At 47.7% G+C, this 24,228-nt stretch overlaps 1 protein-coding gene across 1 annotated transcript; it reads right to left on the bottom strand.

Annotated features, from left to right (window-relative positions):
* Positions 1-225: 225 nt before the first annotated feature.
* Positions 226-22,293, bottom strand: LOC138749560 (cytochrome P450 2D26-like). Its single transcript, XM_069911087.1, has 9 exons — positions 21,591-22,293; positions 16,721-16,889; positions 8,856-9,008; positions 7,762-7,922; positions 6,319-6,492; positions 3,306-3,447; positions 2,071-2,258; positions 1,377-1,518; positions 226-781 (listed from the first exon to the last, which is right to left on the bottom strand). The coding sequence occupies exons 1-9, from the start codon at positions 21,882-21,884 to the stop codon at positions 600-602; spliced, it is 1,605 nt and encodes a 534-aa protein (XP_069767188.1). The 5' UTR covers positions 21,885-22,293; the 3' UTR covers positions 226-599.
* Positions 22,294-24,228: the final 1,935 nt, after the last annotated feature.

Raw genomic sequence — 24,228 nt, 5'->3', positions numbered from 1 at the left:
GAGAGGGGCCCTCTTTCTGGTCATTGGGAACTCTGTTGTGGTTCCGTGGCTGGCAATACCCACACTGTTTATTCTACAACAGGGCTGATGTGATAAAATCAAATAACGACTTTGTTCTCCACTCAGAGATTCAACATTTATTTTTGGATGTTTGCAACTAGGTTCTGACCAGAAAACTAATCTCAGCACATTGTTAATTGCACTTCAATTGTACACTACAATAGATTGATTTGAACACTGATTTCATACATTTATTGAATTTTTGAAACAAATTGAAAAGGTGATAATGATCCATTGTTTCCCCAGGCTAACATAAACCTGTATAAAAAGACAAGCAGGAAGATTGGTCCAGACTAAACCATACGCTGAAAGGATTTGATTAAATTTCTTTGACATAATTTATGATGTTTGTTTGCACGATTACTCTCGTTGAGCAAGTGAAAGGAACTGAGACAGATAGTTGCCTAAAACCTGGTTGGCAGCTCCAAGGAGAAATAGGGAAAACAAACTCCTTGAGTCCATCATAAAAGGAAAATGTTACTGAGCTGATCCCACACAGTTTGGGAGGAGCAGCCCTCCTTTTTTGTCCGGTACACACCTTATCTGGCTTTAACACAGAGACGGTAAGGGAGCGGAGAGAGGGTAATTCCAAACTTCGCCTCCCTATAGCTTGGCCTGGGCTCATTTTCCGGGAGCAGGAATATGAAGCGTTGGAGCATGGACGTGAAGAAGAGGAAGAGCTCAGTCTTTGCTAGCTGCTCCCCCAGACACACACGGTGACCTGTAGGGGAAGGGGCAAGAGTGGTTAGTGTCCTAGCACAGGGTGGAACAACACTGCAGGGCCACAGTCATTGAACAGCAATGAGTTCCCATGCAGTGTCCAAGTTCTGACATCATTCTGCCTTGTCCATCCCTCATTGACCTCCCACAGAATTACTGGCACTCCCATTTTTAAAGTAAAGCCAATGTTTAATCCATTCATTTCATTTTATCTCCATGAAATATTTCAGCAATGCGGTGTTAAAGACTTTTGAGAGTTACATTTAGGAGTGATGCACCATCAATTACCACAGAAACTGATGGGCTTTTATTGACTATAGACTGGAGCAGTAGCCAGCCTCATCGACTGGTCCTGGCAGAATTAATGGGGAGGATGCAAAGGGTTGTGGGTAGGATTGATTTTGGGAGACGTGTCCAGCTGGCAGAAGCCAATCACAGCAATACTGCGGTTTACCTCAAGGAGTTCAGGAAGTGAATTTTAAAAATTCATGACCAATGTACCACATTCCCGCTGCATAGGGCAGAAGAGGTTACTGGATATCCACACCACACGTGAATCTCTTGACACATTTAATGAACCACGGACCCCACATTACCTGCGGAGAAGGGGATGAAGGCTTCTGGCTTCACAAAGTTCCCGTCTGAGTTGAGGAAGTGTCCTGGATTAAACTCATGTGGAGTCATCCATATGTCTTCATCGAACAAAGCTGATGTAAGGTTTGGGATGATGGTTGTTCCCTAGAAGTTATTTAAGGAGATGTAGTAGTCAAGAATATATTTGCAACACACCCTCAGTGTTGAATAAAAGCCCAAAGTCCTAAAGTCCTATTCTCTGGACTTTAGGATGAGGTATAGGACTTGCAATCCCAGATGACTGCAACCCATCAGAGACAGATGCCATTCCACAATACATCCATCCTTATTGCTGCCTGATGTTTATGGCCAATGACCAATACTAGGGAAAACCATCAGCAGAAGCGAAAAGAGCGGAGGCCGCAACTCATGCTCGACATCACATATCCCTGGTGGCACCGACAATGTATCCTTTGAGCAAATATCCTTATCAAGTGTCCAGTGACATCTTCAGGAATAGCATTCCTTTGAACTGATCAAGAGCTCTCTGCCTAACTGTGGGATGCCTCTGGCAACCCATTCCAGGCACCCACCACTCTCTGTGCAACAGAAAGCTTGCCCCACACATCTCATTTAAATTACTGATCATTAAACACGCATCCTCTACCATGCAAATGTTATAACTGGGAGAAAGTTTCTATCAATTCCAGATCATACCTTAGGGATGGTATAACCCATAACCGTGGTATCTCTGTATGTTTGATGAGGCAGTGAATTTGGAATGATATTCCCTAAACGTTGGGATTCATGGATAACAGCATTCGTGAATGGCATCTCCTCACGGTGTTCCAACTTTGGCTTTCGTTCCTTCCCAATGACTCTGTCAATCTCCTCGTGGACCTGGGCTGCAGGAAGAAAACAAGAACCAATTTTGAGTTTCAATAAATAATAAGGAACTGGATGCTTTATTAGTGTCTTTTAAAATGTCCCAAAGAATGCTATTGGCAAGTTATGCCCAGCAACGTCCTACCAGTACCATGGGAGAACATTTTTAGGTCATGGGGCTTTGTGAACTTCAGAGTCCAAATGGTGGTGGTTGATAATTAAATCATTTCTGTTCATATTTTAGAATGAAAATTAATTTTTTAAGTTTTAATCCTTAAGATTAATTCAGAGACACAGAAGAGTAGCATGTCCTTCAGGCCCACGAGCCTGTGTTATCCAAATACACCCATGTGACCAATTAACCTACTCAGCCCGTACATGTTTGGAATGTGGGAGGACACTGAAAGGCTGTGGGATGTGGTTTAAATGGGGCTCAGAATTAATGAGGACACTTTCCATCCATCACACAGGATCATTGAATCATGATGGGGGTCCAGGAGCATCAAAATCAGGGCTGCCAGGTTGGGAACTACCTTCTTCCCAAAGGCTGTGAGATTTATGAACAGTATCCTGTAACCATGACATACATCTACGTGGGATTATTATGGGCTGGACATTATGCACCAACGTCCCAAGAAATGTTGTTTTGACTGGTTGTGTTTGTACAGTCAGATGATAATAAAGTAGAATTTAAACTTGAAACCCATGTGGACACAGGGCGAGAATTAACTGGAACACCACTTGAGTGTAAAGATAAAGGTTCCATCATTGTCGCAAAATACTACATTTTGAATGTAACATACATGAAATTCTCCAACTTTATCGACCATAATGAAGACAGAGTCACCACTTTGTCAAGCGCCCCTCACAGAAATGAGGCCCCAGCAAGGAACAAACTCGTTACCCTGCTTTACAGGACCAATGCTCTAACCCCTGAGCTATACCCCTCCTCGTACCCTCCTTCCCCCTGTTGTACTCCCTCTCCACACATTCCATACCCACACCCCCTGCCCCTCCCCCACCCAGTGCACCCTTGATCATGGGCCCGACAAAGTTGCTGCACTTACACTGCACATCTGGATGGAGCACCATGAAGAGCAAGGCCCAGCAGAGGGTGGTGGAGCTGGTCTCTGTACCTGCTGCAAACAGGCCAATTACTGTCCCAATGATCTTGGTCTCCAGGAAACTTGTGTTGGGGACGTGTTTCATCTAAATTCCAGTTGGGAAAACGAGAGTCATGACAAGAATCCAAAATCGATTATAGGAACATCCTGCTTTAAAAGTGCCTTGAAACACTGCCATGCACCAGCTGACAGCTGGAGTTAAACATTTAATTCTGGACAACATTCAGCAGGAGAGAAGGGCTTGATTTACAAGGGGACATGGGAAAGGAAGGGGTTGTCCTGGAGGGGTGCAGGAGCCAGAGGGGTGTTCGTATAGAGGGTTATAACATTAGCAAATAATAGGCAATGTAAAAAGTGCAGTCTTTTCCTAAGGGTGGGCTGTTTAAAACCAGTAGACATAAGTTTAAAGTGAAAAGATTTACGGGGGATCGGAGGGCCATGTTTTTCACATGAAGGCTGGTGAAGGTGCGGAATGACAGGTAAATGGAAAGGAATTAACAGAAACAATTCTGAGGAACAGTGGGCAGTGGGAGCAAAATGACATGCAAGGGGATGCGAGGAATACCTTGACCTGGTAAAGAAAGTCTGCCAATAGTTGTTGGATGGAACATTAATCGGGCACGTTGAAAGTAACTTAGATGTGAACTTGAGGACAGCAGGCAAGAAGGATATCAGGAAGAAGGAAGAAGGAGAAACAAGAATTATAGGGATGTCTTTGGCATCAGCTGTACAGGCTAAATGTGCCAAACATGCTCCTTGTGGGCCGTGACTATCCCATGAATTAATTCTCTATCTCATCCCACTCTCCCATTCATTCCTCAGAGCCTTGGAAAATGTTTCACCAAATATTTGTCCTTGTGTTTCTTCTGCAAGCTCTTATTAAATGTATTCCAGTATTCCTGCAGCAAATTTCTTTGGCTAGGCTTCGCGGATGAAGATTTATGGAGGGGTAATGTCCATGTCAGTTGCAGGCTTGTTTGTGGCTGACAAGACCGATGCGGGACAGGCAGACACGGTTGCAGTGGTTGCAAGGGAAAATTGGTTGGTTGGGGTTGGGTTTTTCCTCCTTTGTCTTTTGTCAGTGAGGTGGGCTTTGCGGTCTTCTTCAAAGGAGGTTGCTGCCCGCCGAACTGTGAGGCACCAAGATGCACGGTTTGAGGCGATATCAGCCCACTGGCGGTGGTCAATGTAACAGGCACCAAGAGATTTCTTTAGGCAGTCCTTGTACCTCTTCTTTGGTGCACCTCTGTCTCGGTGGCCAGTGGAGAGCTCGCCATATAACACGATCTTGGGAAGGCGATGGTCATCCATTCTGGAGACGTGACCTACCCAGCGCAGTTGCATCTTCAGCAGCGTGGATTCGATGCTGTCGGCCTCTGCCATCTCGAGTACTTCGATGTTGGAGATGAAGTTGCTCCAATGAATGTTGAGGATGGAGCGGAGACAACGCTGGTGGAAGCGTTCTAGGACCGGTAGGTGATGCCGGTAGAGGACCCATGATTCGGAGGCAAACAGGAGTGTGGGTATGCAGCAAATACATCCAGGGCTTCTATGTAGTAAACACTGATTGGCCTCTTTGTCACTCATCTGATGTGGCTTCTCACATCCAGGACTTACAATGATGTGTCTAAAACTTCTGAACACTTAGAATATGCAGACAAATATTGTTTGCATTCTTCTACACTCTAAGGAGAAGAACCTCAGCTTCATTTGTCTCCACATGACTGAAGATCCATGTGGAACAATAGCTTTTACAGTGTTTGACAAGGAGACTGCAGGAGGATATAGATAGTCTCAGGGAACGGTTGGGGGGGGAGATGGCAGATGGAGTATGAGGAAAATGTACATTAATCGATAAACAGACAGATGAGGGATTGAAAAGGGTTAGAAGCACAACATGCTGGAGAAACTCAGCAGGTCAAACAGTGTCATTTATGTAGCAAAGGCAGAGATACAGAACTGATATTTTGGGCTTTAGCCTTTCATCAAATTATGAGAACATTGCAGTGAGCATCAGAATGAAAGCGTGGTTGGGAGAAGTGGGTGGCAGGGCAGGTGGTGATAGGTGGAAAAGGGAGGGAGGGGACAGTAGCACTGGGGAGATGGGGGTAGACAGGGCTGTGGAGGTGAAAAATCTAGAAAGGCAGGAAATATGGGAGGTGGAAGAAAATGCCAGCAGATTTAATGGAAAGCAGTGAAGTCGAGGATAATGCCATCTGGCTGGAGGGTGCCCAGACGCATAATAAAGTGTTACTCCTCCAATCTGCGGGTGGTCAGGGTGGGACAGTAGATAAGGCTGTGGACAGACAAGTGAGCATGGGAGCATTTCCTGGAATTGAAATAGTTGTGAATTAGGAGGTCGCCGTGGTTGCAAACGGAGAGGAGGTCCTCAGCGAAGCAATCTCCCTGTTTGCACCCAGACTCTCCAATGTAGAGAATGCCACAAAGGGAGCACCGGATGCAGTAAAACAGTCCTCTGGATGTACAGGCAAACTGTTGCTTGACATGAAAGGCCTGTAATTCCACAGAATTCTTTTTTTACTTCCAATAGAAAAGTGGTGTTGAGAATGGACAGGGTGCGTGTGTATAGTTATTGTCCAAGTAAAGGGACATGGTGCAAGGATACAAACAAGGGTCAGGATGGACTAGTGGGCTGAAGGGCCTCTGTCTGATCTGTAAAACTCTATGTTGAGTCACTGTAAGTTAACATTAAGATGCACCAAGTAATTTGGAAGGCAGAGACATTATCAGAAGATGTGGAGAGACTCACCAGGCGCTGGTGAGAATGCATCTGGTGTATTGTGCACGAGATCTGGCCTTGCTGGCAAGGATAGACAAACAATACTGAGCACAGGATGCTGTAAATCCCTCCCCTTCCCTGGTACCAAGACAACATGGAGAGGATGGGAAGAACAAGCCCACAATGCACCAGAATGCTCCAGTAATCGTCACATACCTTCTCCTGTTGGCTTATGTAAGCATCAATGAAGTCCCTGGGGTTGTTTGGATCCCAGGATTCTTTGTGACGTGTGATTATTTCTTGTATAAACTGAATGGTTTTATTCTGATTTTGAAGTATTTTATTTTGTGGACCCGGGAGGTGGCGTAGGAAGGAGAACGTATTCATCAACTGCAACAAAGATAGCGTTTCCAAATAAAAAAACTCTTCTTAATTCCTGGAGATTTTTTCACAATATATAAGAAAGGGTTAATTTCACAGATACAACATCGAGGCAGGGAGAGAGGGGTGACGTTTTGAAGCCAGACACAATAATCTTCAAAGAGACTATTCTGGATTTCCAAAGTTTTGGCATCCGGTTCCCAAGTCTGATTCCCACTGACACAGGGGCTATTCCCACCTGCCCTTTAACACATCATGTTCCCAGTCCCGCAATCCCTTTATCACAGAGTGTTCCCAGTACAACACTCCCATAAATACAGGGGCCATTCCCACAAACCCTTTAACACATCATGTTCCCAGTCCCGCAATCCCTTTAACTCAGAGTGTTCCCATTCTCACATTTACTTAAACACAGGGGCCCCAGTTCATTACTCTCTTTAATGTCTGGTGCATCATTTCACAAACCCTTTACTCAGGCCCCATGCTGTGGGAAAGGAAGGTTGAGAATCTCTGCTCTCGACCCAATTGTTATTGAAAGATTTCGCTTGAGAAAAATGTCATTGCCCATTTCTTCGAAGTTATGAAGCCGTGCACATAACGAGTCAATTAGGTACGATTACAATAGTGGTTTTCCAACTTTTTCTTTCCACCCACATCCCACCTTCAGCAATCCCTTACCAATCTCAGAGCACCGATGGCATAGGGATTACTTAGAGAGGATGTGAGTGGAAAGAGAAAAATTTGACAACCGCTGGTTTAAACCTATTGGGTTATTTGGATAATTCATTCATTAGAACCATCAAAACAGGAAAAGAAAGACAATTGGTTGAATAGAGGTTTAGAGGGAAAGGGAGAGAGAGAGAAAGCGAGGGAGAGAGAGGAGTGAACACAAACAAAAGAGCTGTAAAAGGTGTGAGATGCAGAGTTACAGGAAATGTCAAGCAGTTGGAGAGGGAGGATTGAAATGATAGACCCTCACCACTACGTGGCATCATGCATTCGTGATATTAGCGCAGGAGACCCATATTAAAAGTGAACCTTTTGGTGCCCCTGCTCTGCACAGATTGACTGTTCTCTGTAACCGTGCTCTTTCTCTTACTTCGTACTGTTGTCCGCACGTGAGAGTTAATTTGCTGGCCTGGTGATGAGGGTACCAGGCAATAATGTGACCATAAATTTGAACTTGTAACTATACTTGAGGAATAAAACCCTGACTTAGATCCAGGCATCGTCCAACCATCAACATGCGATTCTACAATTTCAGGTCATCTTCCTTACCTGACCCCAAAATCCACCTTCCAGGACAAAACTTTCTTCAAGTATGTGCAAATATCCAAGGAACTTTTTGTCACAATATTCAAAACGATCTCCGAAGATGATTGAACAGATAATGTTCGAAGTCCCACAAGTTAAAAGGAAATGTGGATCAAAAGGGTGACCTGAATAAATGAAAAGGAATTCTATTTTTTGCAAGTAACAGCCGTAGAAATAATAAATATTGAAACTGGGAAGAAATGGTCTGTGGTGAGAGATTGATCAGCTGACCTAAATCTAGCCTTTTGCAATTGCAACTATTTCATTCCAGGCCTGCACAAACTTCTCAATGTTTCTCCTTCATCCAGGTCTCCTCACAATTTCAAATTTAGACAGACAGCACGGTAAAAGGCCCTTCAGGTCCACGAGCCTGAGCCCCCCAAATACACGATAGAACTACAACCCCTGGTCCATTTTAAAGGGTGAGAGGAAACTGGAGCACCCCGGGGGACCCACACAGACATGGGAAGAATGTACAAATTGGTCACAGACTGTGCCGGGTAATCGGAGCTGCAAGATCGTCGCTCTCACCATCATAATCTTGTTGAGTGGTGGAGTAGGCTCCACGGGTCATGTTTCAGACGTTGTCACGTTCTATGATCACATGTCCCAGTCTAACTCGGTTAACCAGTGCAGTTGTTCAGGTCTCTGTACACTCCGACCAAAGAGTTTGGAACTATTTCAATGTAAATGTTTGCTGCTTCTCCCATCAGAAATAGCTGGCAGAGAACTTCATCTCTGCTGCGTCAAAGGGAACATTGTCAAAGCTCTTTCATCCATCTTTCCTCCACCCGATATCTCTGGGTCCAAGGCCCTTCCTCCAATAGGATAAAGGCTGGAAAAGTGGAGATAGTTTGAACTGAAACCACGCTCCCCGAAACTGAAGAACCTCCTTCAAGTGTCCCTCTAAAGGATGCAGGATGGGCAGTGACTCGAAGAGCAAGGGCTGATCAACATCCTCACTTCCCTTGTGTTGCCCACTGGTTTTACCAAGAATGAAACCACCCACTGTTGGCCAAATCTGACATAAGGCAGAGGCTTCCTCTGCATCGACTCACCTTGTTCACCTTCAAAGGCTTGGTTTAAAAAGCCAGCCTCTTTCATGATTTGCAATTCGAGAAGCTTCTTTCCGAGTCCAAATTTCCTCAGAGTCAGGTGCGCAAATTTTCTCTGCTCTCTCCACCAGTTGCCATACTTTGCAAGCACGATACCTGCAGGGAACAAATTTCTTTCACCTTTATTTCCAGCCAGTCCTTCCACTGGAGCCCCAGAAAGTTGTACAAAATTGTAACCATTATGGAGCTCTGAAACATTCCCAAAATCTTCACCTCCATAAGACAGGATTAAGCAAGCAGCTGAATTTCAGTGACACGAGGACGTGGAATGTGTGGGTGGAAATGGTCACAGAGAGCAACCTGCTGGGTCCTAAATGCTGCGAATTGGCGATTTTACTTCTGTTTCATTACACTGAATGCCAGGAAGAGAAATCATTACCCACAATTCAAATGGCTTCAAAAATAGGGTCGTCTGTCTGCAAGGACATCGTTACTTCCAAATAGACATTCCATTTTCTATGGAAAATAATTTTCCTTAAATTTGTCAAAATTGTGGTCTTAAGAAAATTAAAGATTGTTTTGAAGCTGGGAAGCTAGGAAATTCCACTTTTAGTGAAATGAAGGAAAAGTTGTAGATATTGGAAAATACAAAATTTCGTTTCAAGTTTTTGTGAAATTTTTGGTCAAGATTTAGTATTACTAGTAGAGACAGAAGTAGAATTATTATTAAGTAATAGGGATGTAAAGAAATGTATCTGAGAGATGCATAAATGTTTACAAAAGAAGGCGCGAAAAGAGGGTTGATAAATGGGAGGTAGATTTACATAAACAAATAGATGAATGCAGATGGATTCAGATCTGTCGAGAGAGTATGAAAAGTGCAATAAATGTGAGATATCAGTAAGTTAAAAATAATTTTATTCATCAGTCATAATTAACAGCACAAAAGTTACATAATACGAACCATACTTATTCAGATTTATGTTTTAGATATGGATAAGAAGTTGGTACTTTTTTTGCACTCAACTTGGCCGTGTTCCACAATTCAACCTGTTTGGCTTGAAATGGGTAATTTATTAGAACGAATAAATGGAGTTAGATTGTTGAGCGCTACCAGTTTCCCCAAAAATATAGCTTGCTGGTGGCTATGCCTCTGGCCAGGAAGTACTGTCGCAGCTGCTCACTCATGAAAGAGGTCTCCCGGTCACTATGAATATTGTCGGGGTACCGAACAGGGTGAAGATGCTGTGCAGTGCCTTAATAACTGTCGCCGACGTCATATCCGGGCAGGGGATAGCAAAGGGGAACCTGGAGAATTCGTCCACCACCGTGAGGAAGTAGGCGATCCTACTTGAGGTTGGGAGGGGGCCCTTGAAATCAACACTCGAAGGGGCGTGAGGCCATAATGAGGTGTGCCTTTTCTGGCTGGTAGAACTGCGGCTTACACTTGGCGCAGATCTGGCATCGTCTGGTCGGAGACCGGAAATCCTCTACGGAGTACAGGAGGTTCCAAGTCTTAACGAAGTGGTACAGCCTCTTGACTCTGGGATGGCACAGATTATCGTGCAGGGTCTGGAGACAGTTGAGATGCATGCTGGCCCACGTTCCTCCAGATTGTGCGTCCACGGTGTCATTGAGTTTACCCGGCCAATACAAGATATCATAATTATAGGTGAACAACTCAATCCTCCACATCAGAACCTTGTCGTTTTTAATCTTACCCCGCTGTTTAGCACTGAACATGAAGGTCACTGCCCTTTAGTCAGTCAGTAGGGTAAACCTTTTATTGGTCAGTAGTGTCACCAGTGACATATCGCCCCAACGATTGCTTGTTCCTCCTTCTCGACGGAGGAGTGCTGGAGTTCGGGACTGTGAAGGGTGCGGGAAAAATATGCTACTGGTCTGCCTGCCTGGTTCAGTGCGGCAGCCAATGTGAAGTCGGAGGCATTGCTCTCCACCTAGAAGGGGATGGATTCATCCATGGCATGCATCATGGCCTTAGCGGTGTCTCCCAGGATCGGATGAAACTCAGCCTGGGCTTCCGCCGATAATGGAAAAGTAGTAGATTTAATTGTGGGCCTAGTTGGTATATTTGGGCCAGGCACCTCTTTAGTGCCTTCAGGGTGTTTGGGACAGGGAGCTTCTTTAGGGGGCGCATGCAGTCAGGGTCTGTGGGAATGACACCATGTGCCATGACGCATCCAAGAAGGGCCAGGCGATCCATATTGAACACACACTTGTCCTTATTGTACGTCAAGTTGAGGGACTTGGCCGTACACAAGAACTTGGCAAGATTAGCGTCGTGGTCCTGCTGGTCATGGCCACAGATGGTGACATTGTCACAATATGGGAATGTTGCTGACAACTTGTGCTCCTCCACCATTCAGTCCATTACCCTCTGAAAAGCAGAGACACTGTCAGTAACACCAAATGGAACCCATGGGAAGTGGATTAGATATCTGTCGGCCTCGAATCCTGTGTAGATTCAATTGCTCGGATGGAGGGGAAGTTGATGGTAAGCCGACGCGGTCAATGATTGAAAAAACTCTGTATTGCGTGATTTTATTGACTAAGTCAGCTATCCAGGGTAGCGGATACGTGTCCAACTGGGTGAAGTGGTTGATGGTTTGACTGTAGTCAATTACCATCCAGGGCTTGCCTGACCCTCTGTCCATGAGGACCTGCACCCTCCAGGGACTGGTGCTAGGGGCTATGATCGACTCCACCAGGAGTCACTGATCTTCGGCCTGGATGTACTGCATATTCTCCATGCTATAACGCCTACTCTTGGTGGCGATTAGTTTGCAGTCCGGGGTGAGGTTGGCGAATAGTGACGGAGGTGCCAAGCATAAGGTGGTGAGTCCACAGGATGAATCTGGAGATTGTGTCCTTGGTTGGTGATGGGAGTCCAAGAGCTGGCATGGATGGAGGCCTCCGAATGCCATCATCACGCTCCTGAACTGACTCAGAAAGTGGAAGCCCTGGAGGATCGGCGCGCAGAGCTGGGGCATAATCAACAAACAAAAACATTCCCCTTCCCACCATCAGAGATGCTACACAATACCCCCGGATACAAGACTGTTGGTCCTTCACTGCCATCAATACTGACCTGGTCATCGGCCTGACAGGAAGTGAGAGTCTGTGGACGACATCGGGGTGAACAAAACTTTCCGTACTGCCACTACCAAAAGGGCAGATCATCTTATGCCCATTCACCTCAATCTGCATCTTGGAGTTGGAGATCTGGCGAGGGCTGGCTTTGTTCAGCGTCACCGATGCCAGGACAAGCATTTCTCCGTTTTTGTTGTCGATGGGGAGATCCGCCCAAGACAATGACATCCATGTTGCCACGCAGCACTTGTTGGAGATGGAGAAAGTGGAACCATGGCAGGCAGAAGTGACATCATCAGTGCTGTAGGCCGCGGTGTAGAGATTGGGAGCAGTACCCGTAAGATGGCGCCCCAACTCACCGCGCACATGCTCAATATTGGAAGCTCCTCTGGCACACACGCCACGCTGCTCCCGGTCTGGGGTAGGGACCTGCAGACCTTTTGGTAATGGCTCTCCTTCTTGCAACCTGAGCGTGTGGCTCCTCTTGCAGGGAAGAGGCAGCTCATGTGCCTAGCCTGCCCGCAGAAGTTGCATCTCAATGATTCAGATGGCGTTATTGTAGCTGCAGTCAGGTAAGTAACTCCCGACACTGAGTTCCAGGTCGATGACCCTCATGGCGGAATGTACATAGGAGGCCCGCTTCTGCCCACGATCAACACCACCTGGCACCGGGCCAAGACCAATATGCTGATCAAATTGATAACCCTTTTAAGTGGGAGAGGATCCTCCTCAAGGATTCATTGTCAGATATATTCCGACCTCAATCCGACATGCAAGCGTCTCGGATCAAATCTTCCATGCATTGGGTCAACGATATTGTGGCAGTGGAGTTCCCCAGACAGTCTTTTCCCACTTTGACAAAGGATCAGACGAATTCTTCAGCGGACTCATCAGGCTGTTGTTTTTGGGATGCCAGCAGGTAACCGGAGTACAGCTCGTTTACTTTCGGCTTGCACAGCGTCCGCAGCTAAGTCATCGCCTCAATGTGGGTCGCGCTGCCTTGGATGTCCAGGAAGGCTCTCTGGCCGACTCATGCCTGTGGGATCCTCAACTTCTTTTCATCAGGGTTGACCAGCTCAGCATCGGCGTTGAGGAAATTATTAAATCAGTTCACCCACTGTTCAAAGAGTACCGATGCACCAGGGACTTGGGGGTCTACCTCGAGCCGTTCGGGGCGCAGCAACTTCTCTATTAACGGAGACCTTCAAAATCTTGTATAATAAATTCTAGGTGCCCCAATAATTACTGAGACAAAGACTGAGGGGAACAATACAAGAGAATGCTGGCCTGGGTCCAGGCTAGGGAAAATGAGGAGAGGGAGAGAGGGCTCGACCTTTATGGCCTGGGTCACATGGAGAAGAAAAGGGAGAAGTCAAGGACAGGATGTAACCCGGAGGGCGGGCCAGATAGTACACAACCATATCACCACATAGATTCCCACTGGATCCAATGTTATTTTTACTGGGAGATGTTAGAGGGATTAAACCCAAATTAAAACTGAATACTTATCAAGTAAAATTTGTTGAAATTGGTTTGGCAATAGCTACAAAATGTGTTATTATAACTTGGAGGTCAGACACTGATCTGGGAATGGAGAGATGGCCAGCAGCAGTTCGGACTTGGATTGCACTTGAGAAAATTACTGATAATCTACGAGATAAAGATTACACATTTTGTGAAATATGGAGCCCATATTTACAAACTGTTGGTATTAAAATTTAAATGAATCTTGAACGTCGCCTTCCTCCTCTAGGTCTGTATAAATATATAGCGAAGTTTGAAAGTGTTGGAACGTGAGGGGCTCCTGTTGGGGTTTTCCTGGCCCTCTTCGGTTTCTTCTTGTTCTGTCTTTAGTTTATGGGGGATGGGGGAGGGGTGGGGGATTTATAGGAGGTTTTTCTTTCTTTTGCATTTCTTTCCTCTTTTTTCTTTTTATAAAATACCATGTATTTGGGTTAAGATTGAAAACTTGTGATATGTTTGCTAAGTGGTTTTATTTTAAATAGAGTATAGAAAAAGAGAGGGTTGTCGTAAGTGAGTAAACAAAATTCGGGAAGAGGTTTATGTGTTAGGAGATGGGAACAGGTCAGAATGAGAATTGATCGTCACGAACAAGTCGTAAAATTCATTGTCTTGCGGCAGCATCACAGTCCATTAAGGGTAAAGGTCAGATGGAAACGGTTGGACCAGGCTGGGAGTTACCAGAAGTTAGACAATTCGTGTTTCTTGCCTTAGGGTTTTACACAGCCCATGACTAATATGATCTGGTGTTCCTCACCTCTGTGTTTCACCTCACCTTGACAATGGATGGGGCCGAGATTCTGACACCAGCCGTTCCCTTCTTCTCCGTTAATTGCTGAAACCTGCTGTTTCAGGTGAGCAGGTCAACAAGGCCCCTTGAGAGGGGAATGACCCCCTGTAACTGTAATTGCTACTTGCAGTTGAGTTATATATACGAAGAAAGTCAGAGAAACCCAGTGGATCTTGGAGTGGAGACGATGTGGGAAAGTGTTCTGGATTCACTACCGAGAAGGATGTAGTAACTGGGGAATTAAGGGAGGGAAACCGAGAAATTCTAGTGCATGTTAAATGGGGTAATAGCATTACTGGTCAGAGATAGTATCATGTATAAAGAAAGGGAGGACTCTGCAGAAGGAGGGTCCACTGAGACAGTGGGTGGAAGTCAGAAATAGGAAGGGAACTATCACTGTGCAGGGTATCGTCTATAGGTCCCCAAATAGCCCCTGGGAAACCGAGGTGCAGATAAGCAGGCAGATTTTGGAATGGTGCAGGAAATACAGGGTTGTAGCTATGGGTGATTCCAACCCCCCTAATATTGACTGGCACCTCCTGACTGCAAGAGGGAGAGAGGGGGCCGAGTTGGTCAGGTGTGTACTGTATGTGGACTGACCGACAAGAGGAGAGGCCGTACTAGATCAAGTTTTGGTGGACCTCTCAGAGGGGAGCATTTTGGTGAGAATGACCACAACTCCCTTAGCTTCAGCATAGCTATGGAGAAGGATAAAAACAGGCCAAATGTGAAAGTGCTTAACTGGGGGAGGGCTAATTACGAGAGGCAGGATCGATCGAGAGTAAATTGGAAACAGATGTTTAACTGTGAAAGCACAGAGGTAATGTGGAAAAAGGTTGGGGACCACATCCTGGGCTCAGGATAGGTTTGTCTCACTGGAACAAGGAAAAGATGGTAGGAAAATGGAAATGTGGCTGACAAAACAGGTAAGGCAACTGGTCAAGTGGAAGACAGAAACATACATTAGAGAGAGGAACAGGAAACAGGAGATGTATATGTTTCCCAGGAAGGAGATTAAAAAAGGACTTTGGAGAGCTCAAAGGGGGCATGAGAAGACTTGACATGTTGGGTTAAGGATTGCCACACATGGACAGATTGGGGTACAGGGCACTGTCCGCACTAGTGAGTGAAATGCTCGCTTTGACCGAAGGCCACAAGCTTAACCTTTCCTCGAGCAGGTCCTTCTGGAACCGCTGCCCAAGGATATCCAACTCTTGCTCATGGACGAGGACTTCAGTGAGCCTCGAAGGTTCATGGCTCGGGTAGATGTGCACTGGAGGGCGAAGAAGGGTACCAGCGCTGTCGTAGACCACATCAGCAAGTCGCAGGTGACTTCCCATACAGCAGGAAGATGGGAACACTGGCCAATCCCAGGCTGGTGCCCTGATGAAGCGGTAATCTGATGCCATTGCCTGGGGCCCATATAAATGCAATGTCCAGTGCAATAAACCAGTCTCGGTTTCACTCTTCGGTTTGACTCTGCGTGTCACTCTTCTCCACGCTTGCTTGAAGGTGATGTATTTCAGAAGGGCAACCCAGAAAGATGAGTACAGGGTTAATGGTCAGTTACCTCAGAGTGTGGATGAACAGAGGGACCTTGGGGTTCAAATCCAACATCCCTCAAGGTCACCACACAGGTTGATAGGATATTTAAGTAGGTCTATGGGATGCTGAGTTCAGGCCATGTTGCAACTCTACAAATCTCTGGTAAGACCACAATTAGAGTATTGTGTTCAGTTCTGGTCACCTCATTATAGGAAAGATGTGAAAGCTATAGAAAGGTTGCAGAGATTTACCAGGATGTTGCCTGGATTGGAAAAAAAGTTTTATGAGGCAAGGTTAGCAGAGCTCAGACTTTTCTCTTTGCAGTGGAGAAGGATGAGAAGAGACTTGATAGAGGTCTACAAGATTATGAGAGGCATAGACAGGATGGCCAGCCAGCATTTGTTACCCAGGGCAGGTATGGGAAACAGTAGAGGACATATGTACAAATTTAGGGCAGATATCAGGGATAGGTTTTGGGTGCCTGGAATGCCTTGCCGGGGATGATGGTGGAGGCTGAAATATTAGGGGCATTTAAAAGACAGGAAAAATAGACTGTTACGGGTTAGGAAGGGTTTAGTCCTCAGGATATATGGGTCGTTACAATATCAAGGGCTGAGGTGCCTGTATTATGCAGAAGTGTTTTGTTTCAATGAGGGATGATGGGGAAGAAGGGGGTGGGGGTGGGTGTGGAAGCCAGAGAAGTCTATTTTAATGATTTCCGGTAGGATGGTGCCCACGCGGAAGATGAAATGTTTCACCCATCCTCTCTGTGTAGTGGTCTCTCACCAACCTATCAACCTCATCCCTCTCTCCCTCTTTCATCTGTCCTGCTATTACCTTGGCCACTTGTGCATGTCGAGACCAGTGCCCAGGACTGAGACTGGGCCAGGTTCTCACTCACCTTCCCCAATCCGCTCAAGTGATTTTCGATACACTGGTAAGTCCGGCCGGTCCGCAAAATCTTCTGACTTCTTCACCAGCGCCTCTTTCAGGGTGTTGTAGCCGCTGAGAACCACCACATTTGTCCATCCCAACTCCAAACTCACCACGTCACCGTACTTCTGCCATAGCTTCCACAGGGGTGGGGACGGGGGAACGAGGAAGAAACAGCAGGCCATTACCACCACTCACAATCCGACCCCACCAAGTAACAGCATCAAACCGGGACACGAAGTCCCCAGTCAGACCCGCAGTATTTGTTTCGCCCGATCCCTGCGCCTGTTGGCAACTGAGCTCCTGGGAATTTGACTCCCGGCCCCTTTGCCTCTGAATGTAATGAGGTGAATTCTCAGCCCGTGAAGCGGTGAAGCGGTGGAAGAGCAGCGAGTCTGTTGTGCGGCAAAAGGTTGGCTTTGCAGCTGGAACATAAGTGGAGATGGGAAAAGTAAGGCAGAATGTTAATTATTGCCGATAGATATCTTTCTGTACTGAGGCATTGTTTTAACACGGGCGCGGTTGTATGTAGATGAGATCATGGCAGGAAGCGGATCAATGAAGGCCCTTTCAGACTGCCGTGTAAAACGGGAAATTTCCCTGGTTAGGGCCCCAGTTACGTGGAAGATAGAAAGGGTCCGACCCAGTCAACCCCATCGGCATCCAACGGGGTCCCTGACCTACTTCAGAGGTCGTCGGGAAACCCTGTTCAACTTATCTTGGTCACGTCCACGGGTAATTTGAAGAGGAAACTGGCTGACCCGCTTTCTGGTGACGTCAGCGCTTGCGTGCGTGCGTGCGTCACTGGGCGGCCAGCATCCGAACATCTGTCGGAACTTCTGACTCAAAATTTCATCTTCCGAGTGGGCACCGTCCAACTGGATGGCATTAAAATAGACTTCTCTGGCTTCCCCTCCCACCCCCTTCTTTCCCCATCATCCCTCATCACGGGGGCGGGATCCCCCTTAAATTGCTGGGTTGGCGATTTAATAGGTCGATTCCCCCGGCGGTTTGAAAGGTTCTTCCAACACCTTTGCCCCAGTAATTGCACCCAGGTCCAGGAGGGCCACCCAGGGGTGAGCTTGAAAGGGGCTACGGCTGTGATCCTCTTTAGAAATTGTGATCTGGGTTCATGGGGGTGTGGAGGGATGGACGATGACTGACAGAAAGAGCCACGTTGTGGGGAGGGAGGGTGGAATTTGGCAGAACATTAATGGGCGGCTGACAATCCAAGGAAAGGAGGGAGAGAGAGATGGAGGCAGTACTGAAAGGTGCAGGAGAAACTCAACAGGTCATGCTCCTCCATACAATGCGCCAGGCAGTCAGCAAACCAGGAGCCAGTTGGGGAAGGGAATCCAGAGAGTGAAATGTGTGGGAACAGGTTTAATGGGGTTTAAAAGATACAGCTCAGTAACAGGCCCTTCTGCCCACGATCACACTCTGCCCGAATAAGCCCATTAACCTCATAACCCAGGACATCTTTAGAAAATGGGAGGAAACCAGAGCCCCTGGAGGGAGCTCGTTCGGTCATGAGGGAGCGTCAAATCCTCGCAGACAGAAGCTGTCGCTGGCACCGTAATAATGCCCACTAATGACGAGGCTATCCATGCATCCAGGAGGGGGATGAAAACAGGAGATGGGTGGCTGGAGGTGGGGGGGAGGGGGATTGGGTATGGAAAAGGTGAGTTGGGAGGGGGAGAGAGAACATTCAAAGTTCCTTTTCCAGTGTCAGGTCATTCCTACCTTCCATATCTTTCTCCTTCCAATCCGCCTCTTTTCGTTGTCTCTCTCCCCCTCCCCACCCCTCCCACCATCACAAAACTCCTCCCTCCCAGTTCATCCACCTACTCCTTGCACCTTAGACCCACCTGATCACTTTACCCCCCCATGGGGAGTCAACTCCTCATGTCATCTCTTCATCACCTGTTTCTGCCTCCACTCCACCTTTCCCTTCTCTCCTGGTTCTGTCTGTCCATTGCCAACCCTCAGACAGGTGACCTCTCCCTCACCCCACTTCTTTAGACTCGCTCTGATTCCTTCCCACATTCAGTGTTGATGCAGGGTCTCCGCACGAAACATCCACCCTTTAGACCACACATGTGAAACTCAGGCCCGTGGGCCAAATTTGGCCCGTGATATAATTGTATTTGGCCCGCAAGATCATATCAAATATATATTAGAGCTGGCCCGCTGGCCGCCACGCCAGTATAGTGCATGCACAGCTAATACTACAAATCCCAGAACGCTTTGCAAATGCATTGGCATCAGCCCGCTCATCGTCCCCACCTCCTCTTTACTTTCATTTGCATCAGCGACCTGTCGCCTAACTCACATTTAATAAACCCCTTACGAAAAACGAAAGACAGAAAACAGGACCTTTCAAGACTGGTGGGAGGCAAACTCTGTCCCCAGAGTTTGATGAACTTGCATCAAAGAAGAGATGCCAAGTATCTGGTTTAGACCCAGGTGCATCAGAGTAAATCACAGTGTAGCAAGCTAAGCTTGGATTAATATTTTCTTTGGTTAACTTTGGACTGTTCATAGTTGAAAGATTGGATTTTCATTGAAGCAAGTTGTTATTTTTTTGACTTGTTGGCTTGTGAAAAAAATACATTTAAAAGGAGCTTAAAGGCTATAGAGAAATATTATTTATTGAATATTTTATTTCTCATTTGTTAATGCTTCTTCTGGAAAGAGTTTAACTAAAACTATTATTAAACATTTATTTTATAAGAAATTTTTTTAACATTACATATGTTGAAAGAAGAGAAAACATGCAGATGTTGTTGAAGATTTTCAATAAATATTTAGTTTGGCCCACGACTTAGTCCAAGTTTTTAATTTTGGCCCTCTGTGAATTTGAGTTTGACACCCCTGCTCTAGACAGTACCAGTATGCTACTCAGCCATGTACGATACTGTCTCAGAAATTTACAGCTAAATACCACTCAAACGGCATCTTTACATCCACTGGCAACACCATAATCATGAGTCGAATCCCAAATTTTGACCAGACAGAATACAGGAAGGAAGCTGAGAATCTTCTGGCATGCTGCACAGACAACAATCCCTCTCTCATGTCTCCAAGACCAAGTTTCTGCTTGTAGACTTCCAGTGTGGATTCCGGGTCCGCAGGGATCTCGACGAAATGACTCACTTCAACTAAAGAATGCAGATTGAGTTACTTTCATTCACTGCAATTACTGAAATGCAATTCAGGAGTGGGTGACAAAAGTCCCCCCGAATAGATACAATACATTCTCTTTTATCCTGATCCGGAGCATACTGTATAATGTTACACAAATCATAAAAGACCTCATCTTTGAATATCCAATAGTTCCTCACATAAACAAAGTATCACCAAGTTAGTACACTTACTGAGGCATATTTTACCAAATATAAGACCGCACCTAGTTTCTAGCAGATGCAAAGTCTCAGCCCACACCTCTGTCCATGTCCAAGGTGCTGACAGTCGATTGCTTCAGATTCTTGGGTGTGAACATTTCCATTGAGTTGACCTGGACCAACCAAGGAAGAGCACCAATGCCTTCACTTACTGAAGTTAGGTTTGCCCTCGCTGTCCCTCGGCAAAGTCCACTGAAGATTGCATACTTGCTGGAGGCATCCCAGAACAGGCCACCCTGGCCCATCTACTCCGTGCAGAAACATCTCTTTTCCGTCCCAGTGAACTGCACCCAGTCCATAGCCCTCCATACCTCTCCCATCCATGAACCTGTCCAAATTTGTCTTAAACATTAACATTGAGCACGCATTTACCACTTCATTTGGAAGCTGGTTCCACACTCCCACTACTTACTCTCTTTGTGAAAAAGTTCCCCCTAATGATCCCATCAACTTTTCCCCTTTCACCCTTAACCCATGTCCTCTGGTTTGTATCTCACCTACCCTCAATGAAAAAAAGTCAATCTACATTTACTCTGTCTATCCTTATCCACCTCACAATTTTAAATACCTTTATCAAATCTCCCCTCATTCTTCCAGGGAATGAAGTCCTAACCTGTTTAATCTTTCCCTGTTACTCAGTTCCTGAAGTCAGGACAACATCCAAGTAAATTTTCTCGGCACTCTTTTCATCTTAATGATATCGTTCCTGTAGTTCGGTGACCAAAACAACACAGAAGAAGCTACACTGGGCAGCAAATGCAGCTCGAAACCTCATGCAAATCCCTCCCTGCGGGCGATCCCACCGGTACCTCTACCTGCCAAGGAAAGGCAGCCAACATACTGAAGGACACACCCCACTTCGTTGGGGGAAGGTTTAAGAGGGAAATCACACACCAACAAGTTGAGAGACAGTTTCTCCCCCACAGCCCCCAGGCTCCTGAATATACATGACAAGAGTTCACCGCTGTGGACGACGTGGCCTTTTCATTGGCACACGACACTCTGTAATGGTACCACTTGCAGGTTAGAGTTGACTTGCTGCACTGCTCGTGGAATAACCGGGCTCACTGTATAAGGTGACATTAACTTGAACCACTGAGTTCCTGCAGCAAGTCTCCTTCAAGAAGGAAGATGGAAGTGGAGAGGCTCGGCAGCCCAGATAACAAAGGGGACAGGGCATAGAGTGGGAAAGGGGTCTGCAAAGGAGAACAGAGAAGGTGGGGCGTTCATGTGTTAAAGGGCATTCACGGGGTGGTGGTGGGTCCAGAGTGGGCTGTCCACCTCCTGTCACGATGTCCCGACCCCCCCCCCTCCTCCCGGTCTCTCCACCCTCCCGTCATGGTGTCTTTGTCCCTCCCGGTCTCTCTCCCCCCCCCCTCCCGTCACGGTCTGAACCCCCTCCCGTCACGGTCTCTCTCCCCTCGCTGCCTTTACCTTTCCGAAGGAGAGGTGGGGGTTTCTCAGATCCACTTGGAGGAGGTTCCCGACGAAAGGAAACCCCCGGGGCCCGGGAGGGTAGTTCTCCGACTTCCGTCTCTTCATCAAGTCAAAGACCAGGGCAAAGACGGTGCAGAAGACGGCCAGCACCATGAAGCTGTCGCAGCCCAGCAGCGGGAGCCCGGGCAGGGCCGGGAGCTGCATGGTCCCCAGATCAGCGAGCAGTGTCGGTAGATTCTGAGTGGGGACGAGACAACTTCCCTGGGAGCTGCTCACACGACGCTCTTCCATGGCGCGGCACCAATCAGTTGTGGATTGTTGAAATCACCGCGAATACTGGGAGACTGACCGTGGTCCGGGGTCGCCGGGGCGGGGGTGGGTCTGACCGTGGTCCGGGGTCGCGGGGGCGGGGGTGGGTCTGACCGTGGTCCGGGGTCGCCGGGGCGGGGGTGGGTCTGACCGTGGTCCGGGGTCGCCGGGGCGGGGGTGGGTCTGACCGTGGTCTGGGGTCGCGGTGGCGGGGGTGGGTCTGACCGTGGTCGTGCTGGGGTGACATTAAACCTTTCCACACCGCATTTTAAAATGCAGAATCCCCGTAAATTTTCCCGGGAACTCTCCGGTGAACGAGCAGTGTGAAAAGTCGGACCCGAGTAGTTGAAACGGGTCCGCAGCTCCGGGGAATTTCCCCGACCACCTGTGGTGTGAAGAGCCAAATAGCCAACCAGGGCAGCCTCGTGGCATCATGCATTTCCGTGTGTTTTACGGAGGGGTTCCAACTGCCCGAGGGATTATGGGAAATTCAGTCAGCCATTAATTCCTCGTTGTGCCACTGAAGCGTGGGCGGCCGGGGGTTGATGGGCGGGTGGCGGGGGCTGATGTGCAGCTGGGGTGTTGATGGGCGGGCGGGGGATGATGGATGGGTGGCAGGGAAGGAGGGTCGGCTGGAGTGGGGGTGTGTGTGATTGGCGACGGGAAGGTTGACGGGCTGGGGGTTATGGACAGGGGTGGATGATGGGAGGCGGGGAGGGTGGGTGATGGGCGGAGGGGTTGATTGGTGGTGGGTGTAGGATGGAGGGAATGAGAGACAGTGGGCGAGCAACGAATGGACGGGGGTTAAATTTGCTTAACGCCTTATCGGTTGGGCGCCTGACTCCCCCAAAATTGGTGGGGAGGCAAAATTCCTGGGAATTGGGACCATGGTGTGAAAAGCCCGGGCGCCCCTGAATTCCCGGGAATTTCACCGGGTCAAAATGGGGTCACCGCTCCCCCGCGGTTCTTCAGAATTGCATTTCTAAGAGACCCACAGTTATGGGAAACCGTTCATCAATCCCACAGTCCGTGGGAAGACACTATTGCCCAGCCGTAGACCTGATTTGGAGTCTGGGTTTTTAATCAGGGTGGGGTGGGGTGGGGGGGGGGGCGTTGAGAGAGAGTGTTGTCGGAGATGGAGCAGGGGAGCTCGAGCTCGGGGTGGAAGTTGGCTCCGAAGTGGATGATGTTGCTCCCTGATTTTGGAGGGTCAAAGAGATGGTGTGTTGGATGCAGCGCTCCTCTAGAATGTTGCCAATGGAGGAAACAGGGGGGCCCAAGTGATCTCCTCCGCGCTTTTGATAATCTGGTCGAATGCTTTGCAGCTCCCGAGATGCAGCCAGACAGACCCTCTTAAACGTGCTCCTGTAAAATGTCCAGATGAGAGCTCTCCAGTGGCCTATCTGGGTAAAAGAGCGCTTATGGCCCCCAGCCTGTTAACAAAACCCCACCACTGGGCTAGTTTTGACGATCGGCCTCGTGTGTCTTGAGCACATTGTCAGAGGTCATGAATTCTTGATCCCTAAATCAGCACCGTTCTTCGCAGATGGGTTCATCGTGACGGGAATGTTAGAAGTGGGTCGGGCGAGAGCCTTTTAATGGAGAGAACCCGTCACTGTCGCTCTCTCCCTCTATCCCCATCTTCTGTTTAAAGCCTCTGCCCCTGCCCATGCAATTAGACATGCTTGCTCTCGATTACTCGTTGGCTGCTGAAGGAGGAGGAGGTTGACGGGAGAAGGAGGCGGTTGGGGGATGTGGATGAGTTTGGGAGAGGAAGAATTTGGTGGGGAGGGGGTGGAGGAGAATGGGGAGGTGGAGGAGTTTGGGGGAGCTGGAAGAGGTTTGGGGAGAAGGAGGAGGTTGGGGTGAGGAAGAGGTTGGGGAAGTGGATGGATTTGGGGAAGGTAGAGGAATTTCGGGGAGTAAATTGTGGGAGGAGATTGGGGAGGAGGAAGTCGGTGGAGAGGGGGAGGAGGAGGGTGGGAGAGGAGGTTGTGGTTGGAGGACGAGGTGGAGGAGTAGGAGTTTGGGGAGCTGGAAGAGGTTTAGGGAGGTGGAGGAGGTTGGTAGGAAGAGGAGATTGGGGAGAAGGAGGTTAGAATGATGATGAGGAGCTTGGGGAGTTAAAGGTTGGGGATGTGGATCAGTTTGGGGGAGGAGAAAGTTTGGAGTGGAGGAGGTTGGTGGGGAGGGGGAGGAGATTGGGGAGAAGGAGGTTAGAATGATGAAGAGGTTGGGGGAGGAAGAGGTTTGGGGATGTGGATGAGTTTGGGGGAGGAGAAGTTTTGTAGAGGAGGTGGTTGTGGTGTTAGAAACAGAAGTACCT

This window comes from Narcine bancroftii, chromosome 14 (assembly GCF_036971445.1).
Source record: "Narcine bancroftii isolate sNarBan1 chromosome 14, sNarBan1.hap1, whole genome shotgun sequence".
Taxonomy (NCBI): Eukaryota; Metazoa; Chordata; class Chondrichthyes; order Torpediniformes; family Narcinidae; genus Narcine; species Narcine bancroftii.
The sequence above is the reverse complement of the archived record's forward strand: the minus strand, read 5'-3'. Positions and strand labels throughout refer to the sequence as shown.

Coding starts and splice junctions, on each gene's coding strand:
- LOC138749560 (XM_069911087.1), bottom strand. CDS start 21,884: ATGGAAGAGCGTCGTGTGAGCAGCTCCCAGGGAAGTTGTCTCGTCCCC. Junction 16,890..21,590: donor CCCACCTCTCCTTCGGAAAG/GTAAAGGCAGCG, acceptor CCCCTGTGGAAG/CTATGGCAGAAGTACGGTGA. Junction 2,259..3,305: donor GCTCCATCCAGATGTGCAGT/GTAAGTGCAGCA, acceptor TTCTTCCTGCAG/CCCAGGTCCACGAGGAGATT.